This window comes from Lithobates pipiens, unplaced genomic scaffold (genome assembly GCF_037356315.1).
Source record: "Lithobates pipiens isolate NorthernLeopardFrog02 unplaced genomic scaffold, aLitPip1_a1.2 Scaffold_13, whole genome shotgun sequence".
In the NCBI taxonomy this organism is placed as follows: Eukaryota; Metazoa; Chordata; class Amphibia; order Anura; family Ranidae; genus Lithobates; species Lithobates pipiens.
Window position 1 is genome coordinate 193,205,032 of NW_027507718.1, and position 26,301 is coordinate 193,231,332.

Sequence of the window (26,301 nt, forward strand, 5' to 3'; positions counted from 1 at the left end):
GTATTAGATTCGCAGGAAAAAAAGTGCAGGGACTTTTTTCCCCTGCACTGAAATCAGATCGCATGGATTTTCTCACCCATTCGATTCGATTCCTGTGGAAGTTCACACTGCGATCTGTGAACTGATCTGGGAGTGTCATTAACAATGTATTGACACCCGCAGCAATTTGTAGAGGGCAGCGTGAATTCCCTGCGGGAGAGATGCGATGCGGGAACCAGTGCTGTAATCGGCATTGCATCAGTGTGAACCTAGGCTAATGGACGGGCCGCCACTGCAAGAGATAGTCAGACACTGCAGACATGATACAAGAGATGGTCAGAGACTGCAGACATGAATGGGCTGAAATTGCACTGCATCTGGGTCACATGTGAATTGCACAGTGCGTTCCTGTGCGATTCATGTTGTGAACCCACCCTGTGTCTTGGAACCCACACTTTTCTCCACTAACTTCCCTGGTAGGGGGGCACTAATTTGGACAGCGGGAGCATTAATCCACATTTCTTGCGGGGTGCCTACAGCCACCCCCTTTGTGGCAGACAGCATCTGTTTAATTGGGGGGGAGGGGGGGGATATGTGCGAGGAGGGCTTTGGGAGGGGAGAAGACATGTGCTGGGGGGGTAGATTTCATATCCAAGCCCCCTTGTAGCACAAGTCCTAAAATGCCCCCTAGCACATATCCTCTTCACCAAATCACTCCAAGTTAACGCTGTGGTTATCCCCTTTCCCTCCTCTGCAAGACACTTTTAGATTACACATACCTCAGACCAGTGCACTCTCAGTACAGGTGGTGTGCCTCCTTCCCTCCTCTGTGCACAGGAAAACATCACATCAGGATGAGGAGGGGCGGGTTCAGTTCGCAGTGCACTGTGTGTGCGTCAGGCAGCTGGGGAGAGATTCCAGCTGCAATGCACAGTGGAGTTTGCGGCGTGCAGCAATGGAGACACCGCGCACAAGCCGAGGGCATTGCGGGACTCTGATTTGAGGTTGCGGTATAGGCGGCCTCAAAGCCCCTGGGAGCGTGAGGCCTAGGGCCACTTGGAATTAGAGTATAATGCCCTCAGTATAATGCCCTGTACACACGATCGGACATTCCGACGACAACATCCGTTGGATTTTGGCCTCAACTTGTCTTGCATACACACGGTCGCACAAAGTTGTCGGAAAATACGATCGTTCAGAACGAGGTGATGTAAAATATGTACAACGGGACAATAAAGAGGCCAGTAGCCAAAATCAAATCAAATGTCATCAATGACATGTACATTGCAAGTTCACAATTAGGCACGAGGAGAAGCAAGAACAGTACAGTACCTCAGTCAACTCACAACACAAGACATTATAAAAATTCAAAAACCCCCAAAAATGTAAACACAACATGTGTTTATTTCCAGTTCTAATTCTTACACATGTGTAAGAGAAACACATTTCACAGACAGAACATTCCAGGATGGCAAGGAAGGATGTGTGTTAGGTTGGCATGTAGGCTGCAGTAAGGCCTCATGCACAGCTCGAAGCAGCTGCTTCTCCAGGTGTTTAGCTCTTTGAGCTTTTTTTTTTCTCTACCTGTTACCTCTTCCCCTCCATGTTAGCCTATGTGTTCATTCATGGCCATTGGCCAAGGAACACTATGCGGTTTCAGAAGTTTAGTGGCAGGCAGGGGCGGATTGACCATTCAGCAACTAGGGCACTGCCCGAGGGCCCCGGGCCACTAGGAGGCCTCATCAGGGTTGCCAGCCTCAGTAAAACTAGGGACAGTATGTAAAAATCGGTGTTTTTTTTACATCTGCCATCTGAAATGTCCCTTGCTGACATCCTTTTGGTCTAAAAATCCCGAGATTATAGCTGCCCCACCTCTCCAGTACCTTTTCAGCCAATAGAAACATATCTGTGTATACTGTGTGTACATGTATGTGTAACCTGTGTGATTTTATACTGTGTGTGTGTTTGTGTATACTGTGTGGCCCCATAATCTCTGATTGCCTGGGGGCCCCATAATCTCCTATTGCCCAGGGGCTCCATGAGTTGTCAGTCCGCCCCTGGTGGCAGGGCAGCTTACAGGCAGCAGGCAGAAAAAAAAAACGAAGAAACTCCTTGAGGAGCAGATGCTTTTAGCTGCATTGTACAGGCATTATGCCTTAGATGAAAATCTGAAATGTCACACAGAACAATCATTGTTGATGACGCCATGTATACAACAAACATCACAAGTTCACGTCATCATCACATCAACCAACCCAAGTGCATTACAGTTAAATAAAGTTAGGCCTGAGGAGGAGCAACTGAACAGTACCTCAAAACTAACATTATTTTCATTTTTAGCTTTTAGTTCAACTTCTTATGAAACTCGTGAAAAAACATTTTTCACAGATCAAAATTAGGTTTATTCCAGGATGGCACGGCCAAGGACTTAGCAGCAGTAAGGCCACATGCATAATAAAGCTCAAAGTAGCTGCTCATACATGCGTTTGAGCTCCCTGTTTTTGAGCCTTTTGTTTGCCTGTAGTGTTAACTCTATGCCGCTCCTTTTTAGGCTATGGGTCCCCCATGCATTGCACGTTGGATCACCTATTGTGTGCAACGTGCACACCATAGGTGATTCACTTTTTCACTTCAGTCAAAAGTTTGTGGCATGGAGTTAAAAAGGCAACATTTTTTTTTAAAGGCCAACATGGAGGGGAGTTAACAGGCAGAGGAAAACGCTAAATGTTAGGCCTGAGGAGGAGCAACTGGTACTGAACAGAACCTCAAAACGAACATTTAAAAAAAAAAAAAGTGCTAGCTTCTAGTTCAACTTCTTATGAAACTCGTGAAAAAACATTTTTCACAGATCAAAATTAGGTGTATTCCAGGATGGCAAGGCCAAGGACTTAGCAGCAGTAAGGCCACATGCACAATAAAGCTCAATACTCAAAAGGTTTTTTCTGAACGAAGCACAGTGACCTCTCCAAGATATGCTTCTAGTTGTATGGTAGCAGCTGTTGGAGCACTGTTCTCAAATGTAGATGAATAAGCAATTTCTTGGAAAACACTGTCCACAGTCACACTGGTACCTGTTGCTCAGTGCACGGCCTTTTGGTAGCTGGTTTCTCCAGCACCTCAGGTGTAGCTGCCTATGCCTGTACAGAAGATATTTCTTGCATTTCCCGCACGAACATCTCTTTGGCCTGCCTGCCAGCATCTGCATTTGAGAAGAACCGATCTTTATACCTAGAAGAAGAAAAATACAAGACACTAGACAACGTCATGCAAGCAAACTGTGGAAGCTTGCTGTGGGGGCACTGCTAGAAGGAAAGGTCATGGCAATATTCAAATAAAGTCAAAATAGCAGCCAGCAATAATTAATTGATTTCCTTGAATCGAGTAAGGTAGTGATGCAGTAAAGTGGATTTTGCTCCATGTCAGAGAACCGTTTCTGCAAAGCACTAAGCAATGTGTTCTTCATCGTTTTCATACCGTGGTCCTCATCCACTTCTTTAGATAATAATCGCTGTAGTACAGTCACTGCAGGAATTACATCCGAGGCAAAAGAATCTGAACAACTCACATACCGAGTCAACTCTTCAAAGGGAGCCAAGATGTTGATCATCTTCTCTATGAGATTCCACTGATTTGCAGTGATCGTTGCAGGCAGCTCATGCTCTGACATATATACTCCAATGGCCCGTTTTTGCTCTATCAAAGACTGCAGCATGTAAAAAGTGCTGTTCCAGCGAGTCTGAACATCTTGTTGAAGTCTTTTAATGGGTTGACCAAGCTGGATCTGAATATCTTGCAGCCGAGAATATGCCAGGTTTGAATGTTTAACCACTTCAGATCCGCGCTATTGCCAAATGACGGCATTAGCGCGGACCTACATTTCCAGGACTACGTCTATTGACGTCGTCCTGGTTACGAGCGGCCTGCGCGCCCCCTGAGGGGCGCGCGCGGCGCGCTCTGTGATCGGCGAGTCCGTGAGACTCGCCTGATCACCGATCCGTGTAAGGGGTCGATCCCGACCCCTTATCACGTGATCAGCTGTCAGCCAATGACAGCTGATCATGTGATAGAACGGAGCCGGTAATCGGCTATTATTCCTCCTCGCGCTGACAGCGCGAGGAGAGAAAAAAAAAGCCGATCACCGGCGGCCGTGATCGGGACATCAGTCCCGATCACGGCCATCAATACAAGGGACCACCTGCCACCTGCCTGTGCCCACCTGCCTCCCGCAGTGCCATCCTGAAGTAAAATAAAAGAAAAAGTAAGTGCCCCCCGTCAGTGCCCCCTGTCAGTGCCCATAGTGCCCACAGTGCCCACAGTGCCACCCACAGTGCCACCCACAGTGCCACCCCACAGTGCCACCCACAGTGCCACCCAATCTGCCTCAAAGGTGCTGCACCCCAGTGCCGCCCATCAGTGCCCAGCAGTGCCGCCCATCAGTGCCCAGCAGTGCCGCCCATCAGTGCCCAGCAGTGCCGCCCATCAGTGCCCAGCAGTGCCACCTATCAGAGCCACCTATCAGTGCCACCTATCAGTGCCCATCAGTCCCATCTATCTGTGGTACCTATCAGTGCCCATCCGTGCCACCCATCCGTGCCACTTATCCGTGCCACCCATCCGTGCCATCTTATCTGTGCCCATCTTTGCCCATCAGTGCCGCCTTATCTGTGCCCATCGGTGCCGCCTTATCTGTGCCTATTAGTGCCGCCTTAACTATGCCTATCAGTGCCCACCAGTGCAGCCTATCAGTGCCCACCAATGCAGCCCATCAGTGCCCACCAATGCAGCCTATCAGTGCCGCCTAATCAGCGCACTTCAATGAAGGAGAAAAATGACCCGTTTGCAAAATTTTATAACAAACTATTAAAACATGATTTTTTTTTTTTTTTTTTTGCATCTTTTTTTGTTTGTTTAGCAAAAAATAAAACTCCGAGCTGTAACTAAATACCACCAAAAGAAAGCTCTATTTGTGGGAAAAAAATGATAAAAATTTCATTTGGGTACAGTGTTGTATGCCCGCGTAATTGTCACTCAAAGTGCATCAGCGCTGAAAGCTGAAAATTGGTCTGGGACTGAGGGGGGTTTAAGTGCCCAGTAAGCAAGTGGTTAAAGTGCCCAACTTTTTTGCGCCCAACTCCCACAGCCTCCGTAATGCTGCGCTGTGATAAAAGCCCCTCTGAGACAGCCAGCTGCGGTGTATGTGCCACACATGGAAGACTCTGAAGAGCAGCATCTTCTACACCTTTTTTTTTATATTTCTGCTATTATCACGGCCTACCACACAGAACTTTTGGGAATCGCCCAAGTGTCAAGCATTTCTTCTAGTATGCGCCTTATAGCTTGGCCTGTGTGAGAGCCTTGAAATTTCTTTGCGTGCAGCATGACTTGGTGCAGAGTGAAATTGGCATCAATCCACTGTGCAGTTAAGCTAATTACAAACACAGGACTCACAGTACTGCTCCAAATGTCCGTGGTGAAACTGATAGCCTTTATGTCCTCCTGTAGCATGTTGGTAATGTGTTTTTTCAAGGTGTTGTGTAATTGTGGCAACAGGACATCTGTGACATGACAGCGGCTGGGAATTTCATACTTTGGCTCCAAAAGATTCATAAGTCGCCGAAAACCCACATTGTCAACTATTGATAGTGGGTGATCATCAAGAACGATGAATTTGGTAACTACTTCACAAATTTTTTGAGCCCTTGGGTTATCCATGGAAAATTTTTCACGTCTGGCAAGGGCTTGCTGCAGTGTCAGCTGCTGAGTGCAAGAGCTAGTGACAGCTGTAAATTCACCATGCTCAGTCTTGTGTTTCATTTTGAGGTGTTTTATGAGATTACTGGTATAAGAACTAACTTTTGAACCTCTGTCCCCATGTTGATGAGGACAAGGGCCTCTTCCCGACAACCCTGGCCATTGGTTGTCGGGGTCTGTGGGAGGGGGGCTTATCGGAACCCCCCTTTAATAAGGGGACCCCCGGATACCGGCCCCCCACCCTATGTGAATGAGTATGGAGTTAAATGTACCCCTACCCATTCACCTGTGAAAAAAATGTCAATAAAACACAACACACAAGGGTTAAAAATAATTTATTGCACAGCTCCGGGGGTCTTCTTCCGTCTTGGGGGGTCTTCTCACTGGACTCCTCTGCTATCTTCTGCTAGCTCTTTTACTAGCGGAGGAGCCCGGCTTTCTTCTTAGTCGCCGCCGCCCGGGGGTCTTCTTCCGACTTCGGGGGTCTTGTCCTCCTCTTCGGTTCTTCTTGCCAGGCCTCCACTCCTTCTTCCAGCTCTTTTACAAGTGGTGGCCCGGTCATCTATCGCCGCCGCCTTCTCTTCGAGATGTTGACTCGACGCTCTCTCTGGCCGCAATGACAGGGATGCGGCGTGCGGCGACTCATATAGGGACATCGCCGGGTGATGTCCCCGCCCATTATGATGTCACAGTCCCAGAGGATGCTTGGACTGTGACATCATAATGGGCAGGGACATCACTTGTGACCCCACCCATTGTCCCTATATAAGTCGCCACGCAACATGTCCCTGTCATTACGGCCAAAGACAGCGATGAGTCAACATCTCAAGAAGAGAAGAACAGAAGGCGGCGAAGACAGCAGCGACAGAAGACCGGGCCACCGCCAGTAAAAGAGCTGGAAGAAGGAGCGGAGGCCCGGCAAGAAGAACCAAAGAGGGGGACAAGACCCCCTAAGTCGGAAGAAGACCCCCCGGGCGGCGGCGACGAAGAAAGCCGGGCTCCTCCGCTAGTAAAAGAGCTAGCAGAAGATAGCGGAGTCCGGCGAGAAGACCCCCCAAGATAGAAGAAGACCCCCGGAGCTGTGCAATAAATTATTTTTAACTCTTGTGTGTTGTGTTTTATTTATATTTTTTTCACAGGTGAATGGGTTGGGGTACATTGTACCCCATACTCATTCACATAGGGTGGGGGGCCCCCGGATTCCGATAAGCCCCCTTCCCGCAGACCCCGACAACCAACGGCCAGGGTTGTCAGAAAGAGGCCCTTGTCCTCATCAACATGGGGATAAGGTGCTTTGGGGTGGGGGGGCCGGGCCTTTCAAAAGTACGGCGGACTAGCACACACACCGCCGGGCCGTATTGTCCGCCGGACTGCGAGTTTGAGTCAAAACTACTTTCTAAGTCCGCCGGTAAAAAAAAGTCACACACGGGCGGATTGTGCGCCGGACTTTTCCGCCAGATAGTTTGATCGTGTGTATGTGGCATAAGTGTAACACAGGCTGGCCGCCATGTTAGGCGAGAGAGAGAGAGACACACGATGTGGGACAAACTAAGTAACACAGGCTGGCCGCCATCTTAGGCATGAGAGAGAGACAATGTGGGACAAAATAAGTAACACAGGCTGGCCGCCATCTTAGGCAAGAGAGAGAGACAATGTGGGACAAACTAAGTAACACAGGCTGGCCGCCATCTTAGGCAAGAGAGAGAGAGAGACAATGTGGGACAAACTAAGTGTAACACAAACGCTGGCCGCCATGTTAGGCAAGAGAGAGCAAAAGAGACAATGAGGGACAAACTAAGTAACACAGACCGGCCGCCATGTTAGACAAGTGATGTAAGACACATAACATAAGTAAGCAAGCAACAGTTATAGAGAAGAGTACTCACCAGCCGCCATGAGAGGACATGGTGTAAGGAGGACGCTCACCATGTGGGGCAGTCATGTAGCAGATGCAGCAGCAAAACACGTCATGAGGGAAACAGCACTCACCGCTGTGTGGAGAGGCCACAACCTTATCTGGTTCCAGAGCTCCGCCCAAGCTGACATCACTTCTGGTATCGGTGAATTTTCCAGAGTACCGATACCTCCGAAAATTCCAAGTATCGGTACCGATACCGGTGCATCCCTACTATATACATTTCAATTCACATAATATTCAGACTAATGGATTCATTCAGAAATGAAACAGAAGAACCCAACACTGGCTTCAATTGTGATGGAAGATGGCGCTTGGCACCAAGCTGATCAACCCAAGCCACTTAGCAGACCAGGCACCTCTCATGAAATCAACTGTGGCAAAACACGTAAGGCGGGACCTACGACGAATGACATCAGCATGCTGCGGCCATCTGTTAGGTTTGAAACAAAGCGCTGTTACTTCTCGATACATGCGAGTTGAATACTTCAATCAAAACCAATCTTGTATTAAACGTATTACACTATGGAGGCTTTTTTTTAATCTTAATAAGGATATGTCCATATGCCTTGGATTTGTGCTAGCCATTAAGTGACTAATTATTATTATTATCCCTTTCATGACTAAGCCTATTTTTGGCATTTGGTGTTTACAAGTTAAAATCCATATTTTTTGCTGGAAAATTACTTGGAACCCCCAAATATTATATATATATTTTTAGCAGAGAATAAAACGGCTATTGTTGCAATATTTTATGTCACACGGTATTTGCGCAGCGGTGTTTTAAACACAACTTTTTGGGAAAAGAGACACTTTCATGAATTAAAAAAAAAACAAACAGTAAAATTAGCCCAATTTTTTTGCACAATGTGAAAGATAATGTTACACCGAGTAAATAGATACCAAACACGTCACACTTTATAATTGCACGCACTCGTGGAATGACGACAAAGTACAGTAGCTAAAAATCTCAATAGGCGACGCTTTAATTTTTTTTACGGTTACCAGGTTAGCGTTACACAGGAGGTCTAGTGCTAGAATTATTGCTCTCACTCTGACAATCGCGGCAATACCTCACGTGTGATTTGAACACCGCTTACATATGCGGACGCGACTTCCGTATGCGTTTTCTTTGCTTCGCGAGCTTGCGGGGTCTAAAAGACCCCCGATCCCTCGTTTACACTTCAATGTATTCAGATCGCCGAAAACGGCGATTCTGAATACTGTATATATTTTTTTTAAACCGGCGCCATTGGCAGCTGAGTAAAGGGGAAGCGACGTCATGACGTCGCTTCCGTGTTTACTATTAGGACACTGGAATGACGCCGATTACGGCGTCATTCCAGTTCCTCCCCAGCACCAGGAGGCATCAGATTGTAACAGTGGCGGAGGCGGCGGGAGGGGGGACGTCCCGTCCCGCTCCTTCGGCATGACAGCCGAGCGGCTTTTAGCCGCTTCGGTTGTTATGGCTGGATAGCCAATCGCCCGCTGTAAAAAACAGTTCGTGCAGGTGCGGGCATCATCCCGGTATACCCCCCGGAAGCCGAGTACGCACATCTGCGTACGCTCGGCGGGAAGGGGTTATAAAGCATTTATATAGTGCCAACAGTTTACGCAGCGCTTTACAATAAAAAGGGGGACAGTACAATTACAATACAGAAGGAATAGGAGGGCCCTGCTCGTGGAGCTTACAACCCTTGGAACGCCAGTGCCATTGGAGTGATCAGGAGATCTGCATAACCTTTAGCTTTTGTGACTATTCCATAACTTGCGGGTCCTTGATATCTAGTAAACAGCTTGGGTTGATTACCTTGTTACCAAGTGTGGTCTTCCATCACTATTGAAGCCAGGATTGGGTTCTTTTGTTTCATCTCTAAATGGATCCAGTAGTCTGAATATTACTGAATTGAAATGTATATGGACCGTTTACCATAATTTTGTAGCGCTGCATATTTAGATTTTTCCATTGTTATTTTGGTTCATGATCAAATACTTTTTATTGCTGGCCGCTACAACTGATTATGTAATACAGCATCTCACAAAAGTGAATACACCCCTCACGTTTTTGTAAATATTTTATTATATCTTTTCATGTGACAACACTGAAGAGATTACATTTTGCTGCAATGTAAAGTAGTGAGTGTACAGCTTGTATAAGTGTAAATCTCTTGTCCCCTCAAAATAACTCAACACAGCCATTAATGTCTAAACCTCTGGCAACAAAAGTGAGTACACCCCTAATTGAAAATGTCCGAAGTGTCAATGTTTTGTGTGTCCACTATTATTTTCCAGCACTGCCTTAACCCTCTCGGGCATAGAGTTCACTGTAACTTCACAGGTTGCCACTGGAATCCTCTTCCACTCCTCCATGACTACATCACTGAGCCGGTGGATGTTAGAGACCTTGTGCTCCTCCTCAATAAGGTTTAGGTCTGGAGACATGCTTGGCCAGTCTATAAAGTTTACCCTCAGCTTCTTAGGAAGGCAGTGATCATCTTGGAGGTGTGGTTGGGGTCGTTATGTTGGAATACTGCCTTGCGGCCCAGTCTCTGAAGGGAGGGAGGGGGGGGGATCATGCTAGGCTTCAGTATGTCACAGTACATGTTGGCATTCATTGTTCCCTCAATGAACTGTAGCTCCCCAGTGCCAGCAGCACGCATGAAGCCCCCAGACCATGACACTCCCACCACCATGCTTGACTGCAGGCAAGACACACTTGTCTTTGTACTCCTCACCTGGTTGCCACCACAAATGCTTGACACCATCTGAACCAAATAAAATTATCGCTTTTGTGAGATTGTGTGTGTGTAGTCTGACAGAAGGATGCCTCTGAAGCAGCCGGCGTGACCAGCGAAACCGGTCAGGCTTCCAGCCTTGCTCCCATGATGCCAGCTTCTAGGATACCTCCTTTATCCATTTAAGGGACTACCACTTCTCTGGATATGGACTTCTAGACCTTCTGTTTCTATAAGAACAACTTGGACTTTTCAAGACTCACGTGGATGGCCAAGTACTATTTTATTTTTCTACTTGAGTTCTATATGGCTTGAAAATTTCACTTCTTCCAGGAGGGCATACATGAATGTCCTCGCATGATCTGTAACCACTAGCCCTTTAGCTCCTGAACAGCTGTCAGCCAATTACAGCAGATCCCATGATCTAAACAGAAGTCGGTAATCAGCTTTTTCTTCTCCACCAAATGATTTGGACCAGTATGCAAAGGATGGTCCAAAACAACATTGATGAACAAGTTTGTTGTGGAGTAACTTGACAGTCCTGACATCAACCTGATAGAACACCTTTGAAGAACTGACAGCCAGATTACATGACAAACACCAACTTTATTAATACTTGGCAATTTATTTCATTTTCTTCCTTCACCTCTGTAGCCAAAACCAACAGATGCCATTTTACGCTTTAGAGGCCCCGTGCCTGAGCACTCACCCAAGCAATTCTACCCGATTGTGGGTCTGGTCACTTAATTTATTTATTTTTGGTCAGGCACAAGTACACTTCTCCATTCATATAACCACATTACATTTGCATGGCACCTTGACCAAGCGTGGTCTTGGCTGTCACTCACTCTGATCTGCTTCAGGCAGTTCCCCCACTGCTTCATTGTGTGGTTGATACCACTTCTTTACAGGTAAATTTCTTTCACTATACCTTTTTTTTTTTTTATTGTCCCACACACTGAAACAAATTATAATCGGTGGTCTGTCTCGAGGATTTTGGCACTGATATATATGCCCCCTTTGTGATTTATATCCAGGTGGGCAGCCATTAAGCAACCTATTTATCAAGTCTAGCAATACCTTTTCAACTATGTTATGCTGCTTGAGGGCTTGATTGATTCAACATAGGTTACCTTAATTACCTTCAGGTATTTTAGCCGCAATTGCTTCTTTAGTACTACCTACTGTTCCATTCTAATTAAAATGTCCATCTCTGCAGATTGTTGGGGTCCCTGTGGTTTATCTGTGGGGCTCTCTTCACCTTCATTAGGTGTACAAATGGCATATATTTTCTGTACCATACAATTTAAGGAGCCTTGATCCACTTGGTAAGATGCCATCTCACTTACCTGTTCACCCTAATCACTATGCTTCACCTAATATATGTCTAATTATATGATTACTGCTCCATTGATTGTAATCCCTCTCCTTTCATATACATCATACTGCATATGCATTATTTTAACTTATGTAATTATACCTTTACCTAATGTATTGGCAATTCACTCTGCCCCGTTTTTAACAAAAGCTGCATTGTCCTGAAGAAGCTCAAGGGAGCGAAACATTGTTGAAATTAGCAGCATTTTGTCGTGTGCAGGATTGGTAACATCTTGTGATCATCTGATCTACACCTTGTCTGTACACACTGACATGAACCTATGTTTTGATGTCTGTTTATTGTTTTAAATTCTGTTTCATGATTAATAAAATGGTTTATTTTTATATGGGTATTGTTTCTGTTAGCCCCTATTTGGGTACTGTTTAAAAGTCCCGGGGGTTGGTTACCCTCCAGCCCCATTCCTTTGTCCCCTTTCTTAGTGTTCGGCGCCTTGAAACTATTGTCTCAATGTATATTAATGTTTGGATGTGATCTGTACAATACCCAAGTGTTTTTTTTCTGTAATTACTAATTTATACAATCTTGTGTAGCAAGGTGATGTACACACAAAAAACACACTAAATAAAACAAGTCTTAAAAAGAAATATAGGGCAGCTATCTGCACAAATCATTTGACAGCTAATACCATCTTTACATATTCTGAGACACAGCTTCCACTGTCTAGGTCTCAGATGAATGTGTGTGGATGGTGGTGTCCCTTTCCTCCATTAAGGAATCATGCCTATACATTAGGAGAGTATAGAGACGGCCATAGCAGAGGCTATGCCATGGTTAACAAGTCTAAAATAAGTAAAAAATGTATAAAAAACAAGTTAAAAACTTCAATAGAGAAAGTGCATCTTCACCTAGAAAACTAACAATGCTGATAGCAAGAAGCCTGGTATAACTCCTTCCACTTTTGTTTGCCAATGTCAAAATCCTCCTGTAGGTAGAAATAGAACAGAAGTCTCTCCAAATTCTGTGACACACAGGTAGGATTTTTATGACAGAAGAACCCCTTGTTCTCAGATCTGTGCCATGACCAACTCCTGTGCACATGCCTGACCAAAGAGTATAAACCCAGCAGGAAGACCAGAAACTAGAAAAGCCTGTTACAGATAGGAGTGCTGGTAGGGATTTAGTTACCAGGCAAGTGTGCTATGAAACTCTTCAGGCCCATTTTAATTTTTTTGTGGGAGGTTTAATTCTCCTTTAGTGTGCATTACTATGTTACTAAAACGCATGTTAACCAACCCTAAAAGCTTGTGCTTTACTCCTATCAGGCTGGGTTCACACTATTGCGAATTGGATGCGGGGGTTTCTTTGCATCCACGTCACATAGCAGGAGATTGTGACCAGCTCTCTATGGAGCGGTGTCACATCTCCAGGCTGAAATTAGACCAAAAAAATAAAAAAGTCAGTCAATGAAAACGCACCGGACTCCTGCTGTAAGCTGCTGAGATCTAGTGTGACCCCCAGCCTTAAAGGTTTGGCAGGCGTTGAGCTTGAACCTCTTAACTACAAGCATTAAAAAAAGAAAGAAAAAAAAAAAGAAGTTATGGGCTGCAGTGTTTTGCAAAGCATAGCAATACACCATGCAACAGTTCTTTAACCACTTCACACTAAACAATATACCTGTCTGTCATTTTGAGAAAGTGGTTGTACCAGAGTAAAAGCTTGCAGCTGCGCTTGGCTTTCAAGCAATAACCAATGTGGCAAATAAGCTGCTCGCCATTATCACAAGGAGCAGGAGGGCTGGCCAGATTAGGCTGCGATTGGGTATCAGATGTAATAACTCGGAAGCAAAGACACATCACTTCCGGTTTACTCAACTGCGAACAGCGCTGATATAGATATACAGTGGTGTGAAAAAGTGTTTGCCCCCTTCCTCATTTCCTGTTCCTTTGCATGTTTGTCACACTTAAGTGTTTCGGAACATCAAACCAATTTAAACAATAGTCAAGGACAACACAAGTAAACACAAAATGCAATTTGTAAATGAAGGTGTTTATTATTAAAGGTGAAAAAAAATCCAAACCATCATGGCCCTGTGTGAAAAAGTGATTGCCCCCCTTGTTAAAACATACTATAACTGTGGTTGTCCACACCTGAGTTCAATTTCTCTAGCCACACCCAGGCCTGATTATTGCCACACCTGTTCACAATCAAGGCATCACTTAAATAGGAGCTGCTTGACACAGTAAGGTCCACCAGAAGATCCTTAAAAGCTACACATCATGCCGAGACCCAAAGAAATTCAGGAACAATTGAGAAAGAAAGTAATTGAGATCCATCAGTCTGGAAAGGGTTATAAAGCCATTTCCAAAGCTTTGGGAATCCAGCGAACCACAGTGAGAGCCATTATCCACAAATGGCGAAGACATGGAACAGTGGTGAACCTTCCCAGGAGTGGCCGGCCGCCCAAAATTACCCCAAGAGCGCAGCGACGACTCATCCAAGAGGTCACAAAAGACCCCACAACAACGTCCAAGGAACTGCAGGCCTCACTTGCCTCAGTTAAGGTCAGCGTTCATGCCTCCACCATCAGGAAAAGACTGGGCAAAAATGGCCTGCATGGCAGAGTTCCAAGGAGAAAACCACTGCTGAGCAAAAATAACATCAAAGCTCGTCTCAATTTCTCCACAACACATCTTGATGATCCCCAAGACTTTTGGGACAACATTCTGTGGACCGATGAGACAAAAGTGGAACTCTTTGGAAGGTGTGTGTCCAAGTATATCTGGCGTAGAAGGAACACTGCATTTCATAAAAAGAACATTATACCAACAGTAAAATATGGTGGTGGTAGTGTGATGGTCTGGGGCTGTTTTGCTGCTTCAGGACCTGGAAGACTTGCCGTGATAAAAGGAACTATGAATTCTGCTGTCTACCAAGAGATCCTGAAGGAGAATGTCCGACCATCTGTTCGTGTACTCAAGCTGAAACGAACTTGGGTTCTGCAGCAGGACAATGATCCTAAACACACCAGCAAGTCCACCACCGAATGGCTGAAGAAAAACAAAATGAAGACTTTGGAGCGGCCTAGCCAAAGTCCTAACCTGAATCCTATTGAGATGTTGTGGTATGACCTTAAAAAGGCCGTTCATGCTCGAAAACCCTCTAATGTAACTGAATTAGGACAATTCTGCAAAGATGAGTGGGCCAAAATTCCTCCAGGACGCTGTAAAAGCCTCATTGCACGTTATCGCAAACGCTTGGTTGCAGTTGTTGCTGCTAAGGGTGGCCCAACCAGTTATTAGGTTTAGGGGGCAATCACTTTTTCACACAGGGCCATGATGGTTTGGATTTTTTTTCACCTTTAATAATAAACACCTTCATTTACAAATTGCATTTTGTGTTTACTTGTGTTGTCCTTGACTATTTTGTTTAAATTGGTTTGATGTTCCGAAACACTTAAGTGTGACAAACATGCAAAGGAACAGGAAATGAGGAAGGGGGCAAACACTTTTTCACACCACTGTATATAGAGAATATATATAAATATAAAGTTGGTGTTTTGAATACTTTGAAGTGCAGCAGCGGTTTCAAAGTACCCAATCCTTGCATGCTCACGCACCAGAGAAAACACATATGCAAGTCATGCCCTAATTGTAAACTGTATTCAAATCACACACAATTTTATATAATAAAAAACACCCCTACACATGTTTCAAAGAATGCTGCGCAAATACTGTGAGATTGTTTCAAGTAGTTTTCTAGTAAAAATTACCAATTTTAAGTTTGTTTACAAGTGTCAGAAATAGGCTTGGTCCAGAAGTAGTTAACAGAACACAAATGCAGCACACTGGTGTAAACCAAACATGGGGAAATCAGGCTGTTTTGTCCTTGTGTAAGAATTACATTGGGCACTGCAGTCTAAATGTTACTGATGTGAATAGACCAAGCCAATTGTTGACAATCGTGAACACCAAAAGCAAAGCTGAGCATAGCAGATATGTTTTGAATCTCAAACTTGTTAAGCAATTTGTGTCTTGCGTGATACTAAGTGATGCTTTGAAATAACACAACAATATTTTGTTCAAAGTTTATTGTTCACATGATTTCTTGGTCCACAGTTCAGATTCCGGCAGAAAAAATAGTCTCCCTCCACAGGTGCACGCCATAACACCTTCTGGTTTGCTTCCCCTAACGGTTTTGAAGCACACCGTCATTCTGTGGATTGAAGACTGCCATCTACGGTCAGTTACTGGGTGCATGGAGCATCCTAAAGATAGTTGGGTAAGTCTTTCTCTATGACCTAGAAAATACAATGGAATAGACAATGAAGATCCAAGCATAGTTTAATTTTATAAAAATATGATAGTCATTTGACAATTGACTAAAACTGATCAACCATTATTTTATGAAATGCTTATGAAAGCAGATTTGACTCAAATCTCATTAGCAAACAATGCTCAAGATTTTTGCAACCCCCAAGGACTATGCACAATCACAGGAAAAGTAGCTGTCCTGGAAGCCCTAATAGCAGGGATTTAAAATCCATGGACTGTTACTGTCTACTGTAGCATTAATAGGATGTGGAGGATATATTTTATCTATTAAAATTGGGACTGTTGCCCTTAACCAAAAAGTCCTTCTTTCATCTGTCAGATTTTGTGGTGGTTTTCCCCAAACACTTGATCATACTTGCCAAATGAAATAATGGGATTTTTATATACAGCTTACCTGTAAAATCCTTTTTTGTGAGAGTACATCACGGGACACAGGAGCTTCATTACATAGTGGGTTATATAGGCACCTCTGGTGATTGGACACTGGTTAACCCCAATTAAGGAGAATTCCTCCCCTATATAACCCCTCCCATATGGGAGGCACCTCAGTTTTTTAGTAAAGCAATAAGAAACCACGTAAAACCCAAGAGGGACGGGAGCTCTGTGTCCCGTGATGTACTCTCGAAAAGGATTTTTACAGGTAAGCTGTATATAAAAATCCAATTTTCTTGATCATACACATCACGGGACACAAGAGCTTCATTACATAGTGGGATGTCCCAAAGCAATGCTCAGATTGAGGGGAGGGAGACACAGATCATAATTATAGACCGCCAGGGACCGGAGGACCTAAACTGCAGCCTGCAGTACACTGCGCCCGAAGGCGATATCCTCTTGCCCTCTGACATCCACCTGATAGAATCTGGTGAATGTGTGGACTGATGACCAAGTTGCAGCCTTACAGATCTGAGCCAGGGCGGCCTGGTGATGCACTGCCCAAGAAGCACTTACAGCCCTAGTAGAGTGCGCTTTCACTTGAAAAAGGAGGTATTTTCCCCTTTAACACTATAGGCTTGAGAAATAATCTGTCTAATCCACCATGAGAGAGTGGATTTTGACGCCGCCTGGCCCTTCCGGCAAAATAAACAAGCAATCAGTTTTCCTTATCTGAGCAGTTGCTTGAAGATATATACTGATTGCCCTAATCACATAAAGTGTGCAAAGATTCTTCTTTTGTGGACTGTGGGTCTGGAAAAAAGGATGGTAGGATTACGTCTTGATTCAAATGGAATCCCGAAACCACCTTAGGTAGAAAGGACCTGTTGGGACGCATGACCACCCGGTCCTTATAAATAATTAGATACGGCTCTTTGCTGGAAAGAGCTGCTAGCTCTGATACTCTTCTAGCCGTGGATATGGCTACCAAGAAAACCAATTTTTTAGTCAGGAGAACTAATGAAGCCAGATGCAAAGGTTCAAATGGTTGCCCCCTGCAAAGCCGAGAGAACCAAATTCAGATCCCATGGGCATACCGGAGGTTTGTCTGGCGGTCTTATCTGCATGGCCCCCTGGATGAAAGCCCGCACCAGGGAATGCGATGCAAGTGGCTTCTGAAAAAACACTGGCAGGGCTGAAATCTGCACCTTGATAGTGCTTATGGCCAAATTTATTTCTAGGCCTGACTGGAGAAAGGCCAAGATCCTGCTAATGACATACTTTCTAGGATGCCATTTCCTGAGTTCACACCAGGAAACATATGCCCTCCAGATTTTGTAATAAGCCTGGAGGCTGGCTTTCTGGCATTGACCAGAGTAGAAAGGACTGGCCCTGAAAGGCCACGGTCTCTCAGAATGTGGGTCTCAGCAGCCAAACCGTCAAATTCAGACTGTGTAAAGCAGGATGGTAAATTGGACCCTGTGGAGAGCAGATCTGGCCGGAGAGGGAGGATCCACGGCCTATCTACTGCCAACTTCATGATCTCTGCGTACCACGGTCGCCTGGGCCAAGCCGGGGCCACTAAAAGGACCAATTTCGTCTCCCTCTTGACTCTTCCCAGGAACCGAGACAGAAGCGGGCTCGGGGGGGGGGGGGGGGGGGGGGGGGGGAAGGCATAGATCAGATTGTACTGATCCCAGGGAACTGTCAGAGCATCTGACCCCTGAGCAAGTGCATCTCTTGTCCTTGACACAAAATTGTCCAGTTTCCTGTTGAACCTGGACGTAAACAGATCTACGTCTGGAGTACCCCACCTGTGACATATGTTCCGAAACACGTCAGGGTGCAGAGCCCATTCTCCTGGGCACAACTGCTGACGGCTCAGAAAATCCGCCTGCCAATTTTCCACTCCTGGAATGAAGACTGCAGAAAGACACGGAACATGCTTTTCTGCCCAGACAAGTATGCGATTCACCTTTTTGCGCAACCAGACTCCTGGTACCGCCCTGGTGATTGATATAGGCCACTGCTGTGGCATTGTCGGACTGAACCCGAACAGGGAGACCTCGTAGTCTGCAAGACCACTTTATGAGAGCCATATAAACTGCCCGGATCTCCAAGACATTTATGGGCAATAGTCTCTCGATCGCAGACCATTTTCCCTGCGAGCACGTCTCCTCCAACACTGCTCCCCAGCCTGTCAGGCTGGCATCTGTCGTGATAATCTTCCATGGAAGAGGAAGAAAAGTTTTGCCCTTCAGCAAATTCTTGGTTTGTAACCACCAGACGAGACTCTTGCGTGTCCCTGGGGATAGACGCATAGGAAGATCCAAGGATTGGGGCTTCCTGTTCAAAGCCGCAAGGATGCATTTTTGCAGAGGCCTTGAGTGGAACTGGGCAAATGGGACAGCCTCGAAGGAGGCGACCATTTTCCCTAACAGTCTCATGCACAATCGAATGGGGGATGATCTCCTGCCCAGAATTAGGCGCACCAGATCCCCAACGGCCAAGGCTTTTGGCCTTAGAAGAAACACCTTGCCCTGAGCGGTGTCGATGATCATACTCAGGTATTCCAACCTGGTGGCAGGCTGTAGGGACGACTTTTCTAGGTTTATAATCCAACCTAGGCGTTTCAAGTGTTCTGGTAACGCTGTGGTTCAGGAACGCTACGGTTTTCTCCATGAGAAGCAAATCGTCTAGCCAAGCCATGACGGCTATACCGAGCTCTTAGGTTTGCCAAGAGAGGGTCCAGAATCTTTGTGAAGACTCGAGGGGCTGTAGCAAGCCCGAACGGCAAGGCCACAAATTGAAAATGGTGCCGCTCTACCGCGAACCTTAGAAATCTTTGGTGTGCGGGAAAAATTGGCACATGGAGATATGCATCTTTGATGTCTATTGATGCCATAAACTCTCCCCCTTGCAGGGAGGCGACCACTGTACGGGTTGACTGCATTCGGAATGACCGGATGCGTAAAAACCGGCTCAGATCCTTCAGATCTAGGATAGGTCTGACACTTCCATTTGGCTTCAGAATGGTGAAGAGATTCGAGTAAAACCCTGAACACTGTTCTTTTGGGTCCACTTCTACTATCACCCCCTGGGATAGCAAGTGATCTAAGGCCAGAAATAGCGGTTTTTGCTTTACTGGATCCCTGGGGATCCTTGACCTTAGAAAAACGAGAAGGTGGAATCTCCTGAAACTCTAGCTTGTAGCCCAGAGATACCGACGAGATCACCCACTTGTCCCGGATCTCTTCCCGCCAGGCTCCTGCAAACTGCAGGAGCCTTCCCCCCCCCCCACTCGGCCGAGCGGGGGTGCCCTTTTACAAGGAAGCTTTTGGGCTCTGCTTGGCAGGCTTTCGCCCCCAAGTCTTTTTCTGCCCCTGGGCTCGGCCCTGAGCCTTTCCTGTAGAGGAGGGTTGAGAAGGCCGTCGCCACTGCTTAGAGCTTGATGCACCGGGAGAGAGAGCACGCCTGAATGAAGGACGCTTGCTCCTTTTGACTGGAAGGAGAGTAGATTTACCTCCTGAAATTTTTTGGACGAATTTGTCTAATTCTTCTCCAAACAAACGTTCCCCTTTAAACGGGAACCCAATCAAATGCTTCTTACATGACAGCTCAGCTGGCCAATTCTTTAGCTATAGGGCCCTTCGCATGTATACCAACATGAGGGACAAACGTGATGCTTGTTGGACAGAGTCCAAAATCGCATCATCATGAAACACAGAATATGAGGCATTTCTGCATACTTCTCTACTTCCTCGCTGGGAAGGAGCCCAAGCATCTGCTTAACCTGTTCCTTGAGGAACTGGCACAACCCCACGGCTGCGACTGTAGGTTGCACTACAGCGCTAGTCATGGAAAAGGAGGCTTTTAATAAGGTTTCCAGCTTCTTATCAGTTGGATCTTTAAATACCTACGCATTATCCAAGGGACAAGTCAGGTTTTTATTCACGCAAGAAACAGCCGCATCAACAGATGGGACCCCCCCCTTCTTGGTGAAACTCTCCTCCAGAGGATAATGCATAGAAAACCTTTTTTTTTTTTAGGAGGAGCAAACAGTTTATCGGGATGTCCCCAATCCTCATAGAACAATTCATCCATTAAGGGATGAATTGGAAAGGAATAGGCAGTCTGTGGGGCTTTCCTGACTCCCAGGGAAGAAACAGAGGACGTAGCGACTTCAGCAGCAGGCATTCTGAATGTGGTACGCACCAATTCAGTATAATACTGCACCTGTTTTCTGAGCGCCTGGGAGGAGGGGACTCTCTCCTCTTCCGACTGCTCATGATCCCTGTCCCAAGACAGGGATCTCTCCTCATTGTCAGAAGAATCATATGAGAGAGGAATTTCAGCAGAGGGAGGGGGATCTACCCCTTTTCCTGCTATCTTTCAGGGAAGCAGAAATAAAATTCATTATTCTCCCTTCAAAACCCTCCAAGGTAGCCCTAAGGGAGTCCTCAGTGACATAAACCAGGGCTGGGACATTAGGAGAGGCTGCAAAACCTGACAGGGGCACTGACTCGTCCTGAGAGGCTGGCTCCAGTCTTGCAGGGGGGATGGTAACTTACAGGCACTTTTAGAACCCCTGGACCTAGGCGGTGATTTACCAGTGCCTTTGTTACCTCCCCCTGAGACCCTCTTACAAGGAGACATAGGCCTAAGCTACAAAGCAGAGGTACTAGTACAAGTGCAATCACTGTTGTGCTTAAAGTCTCACAATAAACATATAAGCTTAAACTGCACAACCTGATGCCGAGTAGGTGTCTAAGGTTTGCCTGGATCCAATCCCCACAGATGCTTACTGCCCACAGCTCCTGTGTCTCCACTTACAGCCCCCTGACGCTCTGGGCTTTTTAAAACTGCCGCCTGGTGCCTGCGCAGTACAGCGCTGTGCGCGGCTCACAACCACACTCCCCCCTTAGGCCGGCGCGCGTGCACGAGGACCGCGGGATGGGAAAGGGAGAACTCCACCGGAGCTGCGTGGGACCCCCAGACTACGTGGGACCTCTGTGTTACCTTGTTGTGGCAGGGACTGCAGTGGAGACGTGAGACAGCTGGAGAACCAGGCTTCACTGAGCGTGTGTACTGAAAGTCATGTAAGTATGCATCAGGCTGCTTTTACTCCCTCTAGTGGTGGAAACCAGGTAAGACATGCAACTACTCAAAATGAAGAAATCCATCATATCTATCCATCCAATCTAATCTATCTATGATTAACTTCCCTTGCCTGTCCTCGCCGCAGGAACTGCTGAAACAGACAAATTCCAGCCTTCACTCATCACGGCGGGCAGTGTTAGCCAACCTTCAGGCTTATCTGGGGCTCTCTCGGAAGAGCCTCCTACCTGGACCATGTAAAAGACTCTGCCAGAAACTTTCGCGCGCTCTGTGTAAACAGTACACCAAGTCTGGTTTTTCCCAGAGCCCAGTCTTCCAATAGGAGAGGACTTACAGGCCAAACCTTGGTTTCTTCAGCTGACGAGGCCCGGGGTACCATACCATCTTGGGAATAAAATATCGGCCCGAGGTATGGATCTGGTTTGTTGTAGCCCTTAGTCCCCTGCAGGGACCTGCACAGAGCTAAAGTTTTACGTGACCAACCACCATAGACACTGGCGAAAAAAAAAAAAAAAAAAAAAAAAAAAAAACTGAGGTGCCTCCCATATGGGAGGGGTTATATAGGGGAGGAATTCCTTAATTGGGGTTAACCAGTGTCCAATCACCAGAGGTGCCTATATAACCCACTATGTAATGAAGCTCCTGTGTCCCGTGATGTATGATCAAGAAAAGCCAATTTTACCAGCTCCTCGTCAAATGTGTTTTTTTGGTTTTACATCCAAATCATTTAACTAATTAAAATGCCCAATTGTATATTTTATATCACAGCTACTTACAACTGGATCATCCATGGGGCTGAATCTTTTCACAACCAAACCTTCACGGTTAATGAGAAACTGCAAAAAAAATAAATAAAAAATAAATTAAAAAAAAGGGAATTACCAAAAAGGAGGTAGAAATTACAAAAAGTATGAAAGCATATATGGTTAGGGAATTACCTTTGTGAAATTCCATTTGATTGCACTAGGAGGAGAAAGAAAAAAAGAAAATTAAAAATTATGCATGTGAAAACATGTTAGATCATCAATCTTTTCCTTGTGAAATATTACACCTAAATTACCGGTTACACAGAATGAAAGTAGTTAAAATGTTCTCAAACTGTAAATAACTTGTTGGCCAACTAAAGGCTTTCAAACACCTGATAGATCTCAGCATCACAGGTGATGTGTGATGCAGGGATCTCCTGCTGAGCTATTGTATCATGGGGCTTGCACAAAAAAAAAAAAAAAAAAAAAAGTCTGAGGAGACTGGCATCTGTAGTCAGTACTCTCCAAGTTACTGGGAGGAAGAATCTTCCCCCCTTCACAGGTTGATACTGCAACTACCAGTTTAGGCTTAAGCGTGCCCAAGGGGAGAACATTGGATAATCCAGGGCTTGTCCTCTCCTGTTCCAAAAGCAAAATGGGTGGGACCTTGTGTGCTGATAAGCTAAGTGGTATGTCAGCTGCTGACACTTCCCACCGCGTGAATGACCGAAACCTGAATGTATACATATGTATAAAGTGTTGCGCTATTAGTCGCAAACTCCTTGCAATCTCCTAATGGTGTTGATCTTTAAAATATATAATAGATGTGCAAAATCCATAAACATATACACCTCCTAAACAATGCTCGTGCACACATATGTAGTGTGTCGCAGTATTAATCACAAAACACTTGCAATCCCCTAATAGTGATACACTTTAAAAAAAAATTAAAAATTACTGTGTATGATAGATGTGCAAAATCCTTATACGTACAAGCATATGCAACTCCTAAAAAGTGTTTGTGCATCCGTGAATTTCCAACAAAGTTAGATAAATTTTTAAATCATCTATCTGGTGCATCTCTTTACAGGAAGTAGAGAGCTCTTCCCTCCGGAAAGCTTTGGGATGTATTTGTCCAAAGTAAACAAAGGTTTCCCACGAAAGGAGAAACCTGCCAAAAACTTCTTACAAGGAAGCTCAGCTGACCAGTTCTTAAAGCCACAAAAAGTCTGTGCATATGTACAGACAAGAGAGCCAAAATGAGAAACCTGCTGTATTGAATAATTTAAGGCATCAACAGCAAAAACACAACCTATATGGACTGGCAGATACCAATTGCTGCAACAGCTGAACTGGCCAAAGAAAAGAGCTTTTAATGACTCTAGCTTGTCAAAAGGGTCTTTCAAACCCTGTGCATTATGCACTAGACAAGTCAAGTCAAGTTCTTGTTCAAGTCACGCTTTCTGCCACCCTGTGGGGTGGAGGCAATCATGCCAGCAATCCTGTGCTCCAACACTGCTAGGGCTGAGGACAGTTCATCCTTGGTGATAAAGGGTGAAGCAGCAGCACTGACTGTAGGCTGATTGCCCGGAAGCCTCTGATCTTTCAGGGGATACAACTAAGTTAATCAGGAGCTACTGATGACATAGGTGTGCCCTTCCCAGTAGGTTTAGTCCATGCCGCTTTTTTGAAGACGTTTTGTGGCTTGTAAAAGGGAGTACCAGGGTGTAGTATTAACACACTTCAGAAGGGAGACCCTTTAATAGGGCTCACAAAGCCCCTGTGCAATAGTCCTGCTAAGCACCTTAGCCCGCCAAACACCTGGTGACTCATGTGACCCGGGTAAGGAGAAAAACTGCTGCAAATGCCTGGTTCAGAGCCTGCTCTGTGTCCCACAGCTGTCTTCTGGAAGCACGGTATGCTTGGCATACACAGCTTAAATAAGCTGGCTGTGCACCAGAACGTTCCGCGCTGGTCCCAGCTGTATTCGCATATGACGCAGACTAGGCTACAGCGCATGCGTGGCTTCAAGTGTGCATAACGCCTATGGCGAAGCAGTGTGCGCCATAGCCACCAAGGTGCTTTCACCATGCTGCACATGCATTGGCAAACCATCACGTACCATCATACAGGTAAAAAGACAGCCAGCCAAGAAAAAATAAAAATAAAATAAAAAAACCCACACACCACCCACAGCAAGCCCAAAACTCCCCTGTATGGTCACCGCACACAATGTCCAGCCTCTAGCTAACATGACTGGTCGTAACAATCACTGACACACCACAACAAGTAAATAACTTAACCATCCAGGCTCAGGGTAGCTTAGAAACTAAGAGCCCAATCTTCCCCACAGGTTCCGGTCACTTGAGGACCTTCAAGGACTGATTGCCCTTTTCATGTTTAGGGCCCACTCCCTTGGACCTGTACAGCATCCTGCAGGCATGCCTTAGCGCTGTGGTGTCCAGGATTCTACTTCACAGGGTCCAGTGCCCAGAGGTCGCATTACAGGCAAAACCTCGTAGGATCTTGAGTCTTTTGCGAGGCTTGGGTGACATTTATCTAAGCATATAGACCCTGTGTCAAATAGATCCGATTGGTCAATCCCTTGATTTGTTTAAGAACCGTTTGTGGGACTAGAGACTTGGAGCTCAAACATATCTATATATCTAGATCTATACACACCCCATCTCTAAGCGAATGGACACTGGTAAACAGTCTTAGACAGGAAGTATACAACCCCCCTCCCATACAGGAGGTACTTTATTTAAAGGTTTAGAGGTTGTATACTTCCGGTCTAAGACTTTGTCTACCAGTGTCCATTCACTTAGAGATGGCATATAACACAGTAGCTAAATGAATATTAGCCTGTGTTTCACAATGTATGAAAAAGAAAAGTATTTGATCCCCCTCTGATTTTGTAAGTTTGCCCACTGACAAAGAAATGATCAGTCTATAATTTTAACGGTAGGTTTGTTTTAACAGCAAGACAGAACAAGAATATCTGAAAAAAATATTTTACTATAATATAACTAGAAATTAATTTCATAGTTTCATAGTTAGTTGAATTTGCATTTTAATGAGTTTAGTATTTGATCCCCTATCAGCAAGATTTCTGGCTCCCAGGTGTCTTCTATACAGGCAACAAGCTGAGATTAGGAGCACTCTCCTAAAGCGAGTGCTCCTAATCTCCACTTGTTACCTATATAAAAAGGAAAAAAAAAACAAAAACAAACAAACAAACAAACAAAAAAAAAAAACACACACCACACACCAGCAGATTCCAACACCATGGCCAAGGCCAGGGAGCTGTCCCAGGATGTCAGGGACAGAATTTTAGACCTACACAAAGTTGGAATGGGCTAGAAGAGGAATGCTGCCTATGATCCCAAGAACACCATTCCACCAAACATGGAGGTGGAAACATTATGCTTTGGGGGTGTTTTTCTGCTAAGGGGACAGGATAACTTCACTGCATCAAAAAGGGGCGATGGACAAGACCATGTACAGTGAAATCTTGGGCGAGAACCTCCTTCCTTTGGCCATGGCATTGAAAATGGGTTGTGGATGAGTATTCCTGCATGGTAGTGACCCAAAACACAGCCAAGGCAGCAAAGGAACACATTAAACTTCCAGCAGAGTTAGGGAGCCAGTCAAAACATGCTGGGGGGGGGGGGGGGGGGGGGGGAGCACAGCACTAGCAGAATCTTTCTGGTCCATTTGACTGCAGTAATAAGACCACCTCTATAGAGAAACTCAGAGGCAGGTATTTTTCCAACATGCACATCTTCAAAAAAAAAAAAAAAAAAAATTAAAAAGATAGAGATATAGATAGATATATATATATATATATATATATATATATATATAAATTTTTTTTTTTTTTTTTTTTTTTAACACACACACACACACACTCTCTCAGCTCTACCCTCATCTAATGACAATACTAGTAAAAAAAAACCCCAGAGACCTGACAATGAGAAAAGAATACTAAAGACCATGGTATTTTATACCA

The 26,301-nt window shown here is 45.3% G+C and overlaps 1 protein-coding gene across 1 annotated transcript in view; it reads right to left on the reverse strand.

Moving 5' to 3' along the window:
* Positions 1 to 15,791: 15,791 nt before the first annotated feature.
* Positions 15,792 to 26,301, reverse strand: part of GPX4 (glutathione peroxidase 4) — a 33,864-nt gene continuing 23,354 nt past the window's right edge. The window contains 3 exon segments of the mRNA XM_077476059.1: positions 15,792 to 16,016; positions 22,320 to 22,379; positions 22,482 to 22,506. Coding sequence (XP_077332185.1) covers positions 15,984 to 16,016; positions 22,320 to 22,379; positions 22,482 to 22,506 — 118 coding nt within the window. The 3' untranslated portion in view covers positions 15,792 to 15,983.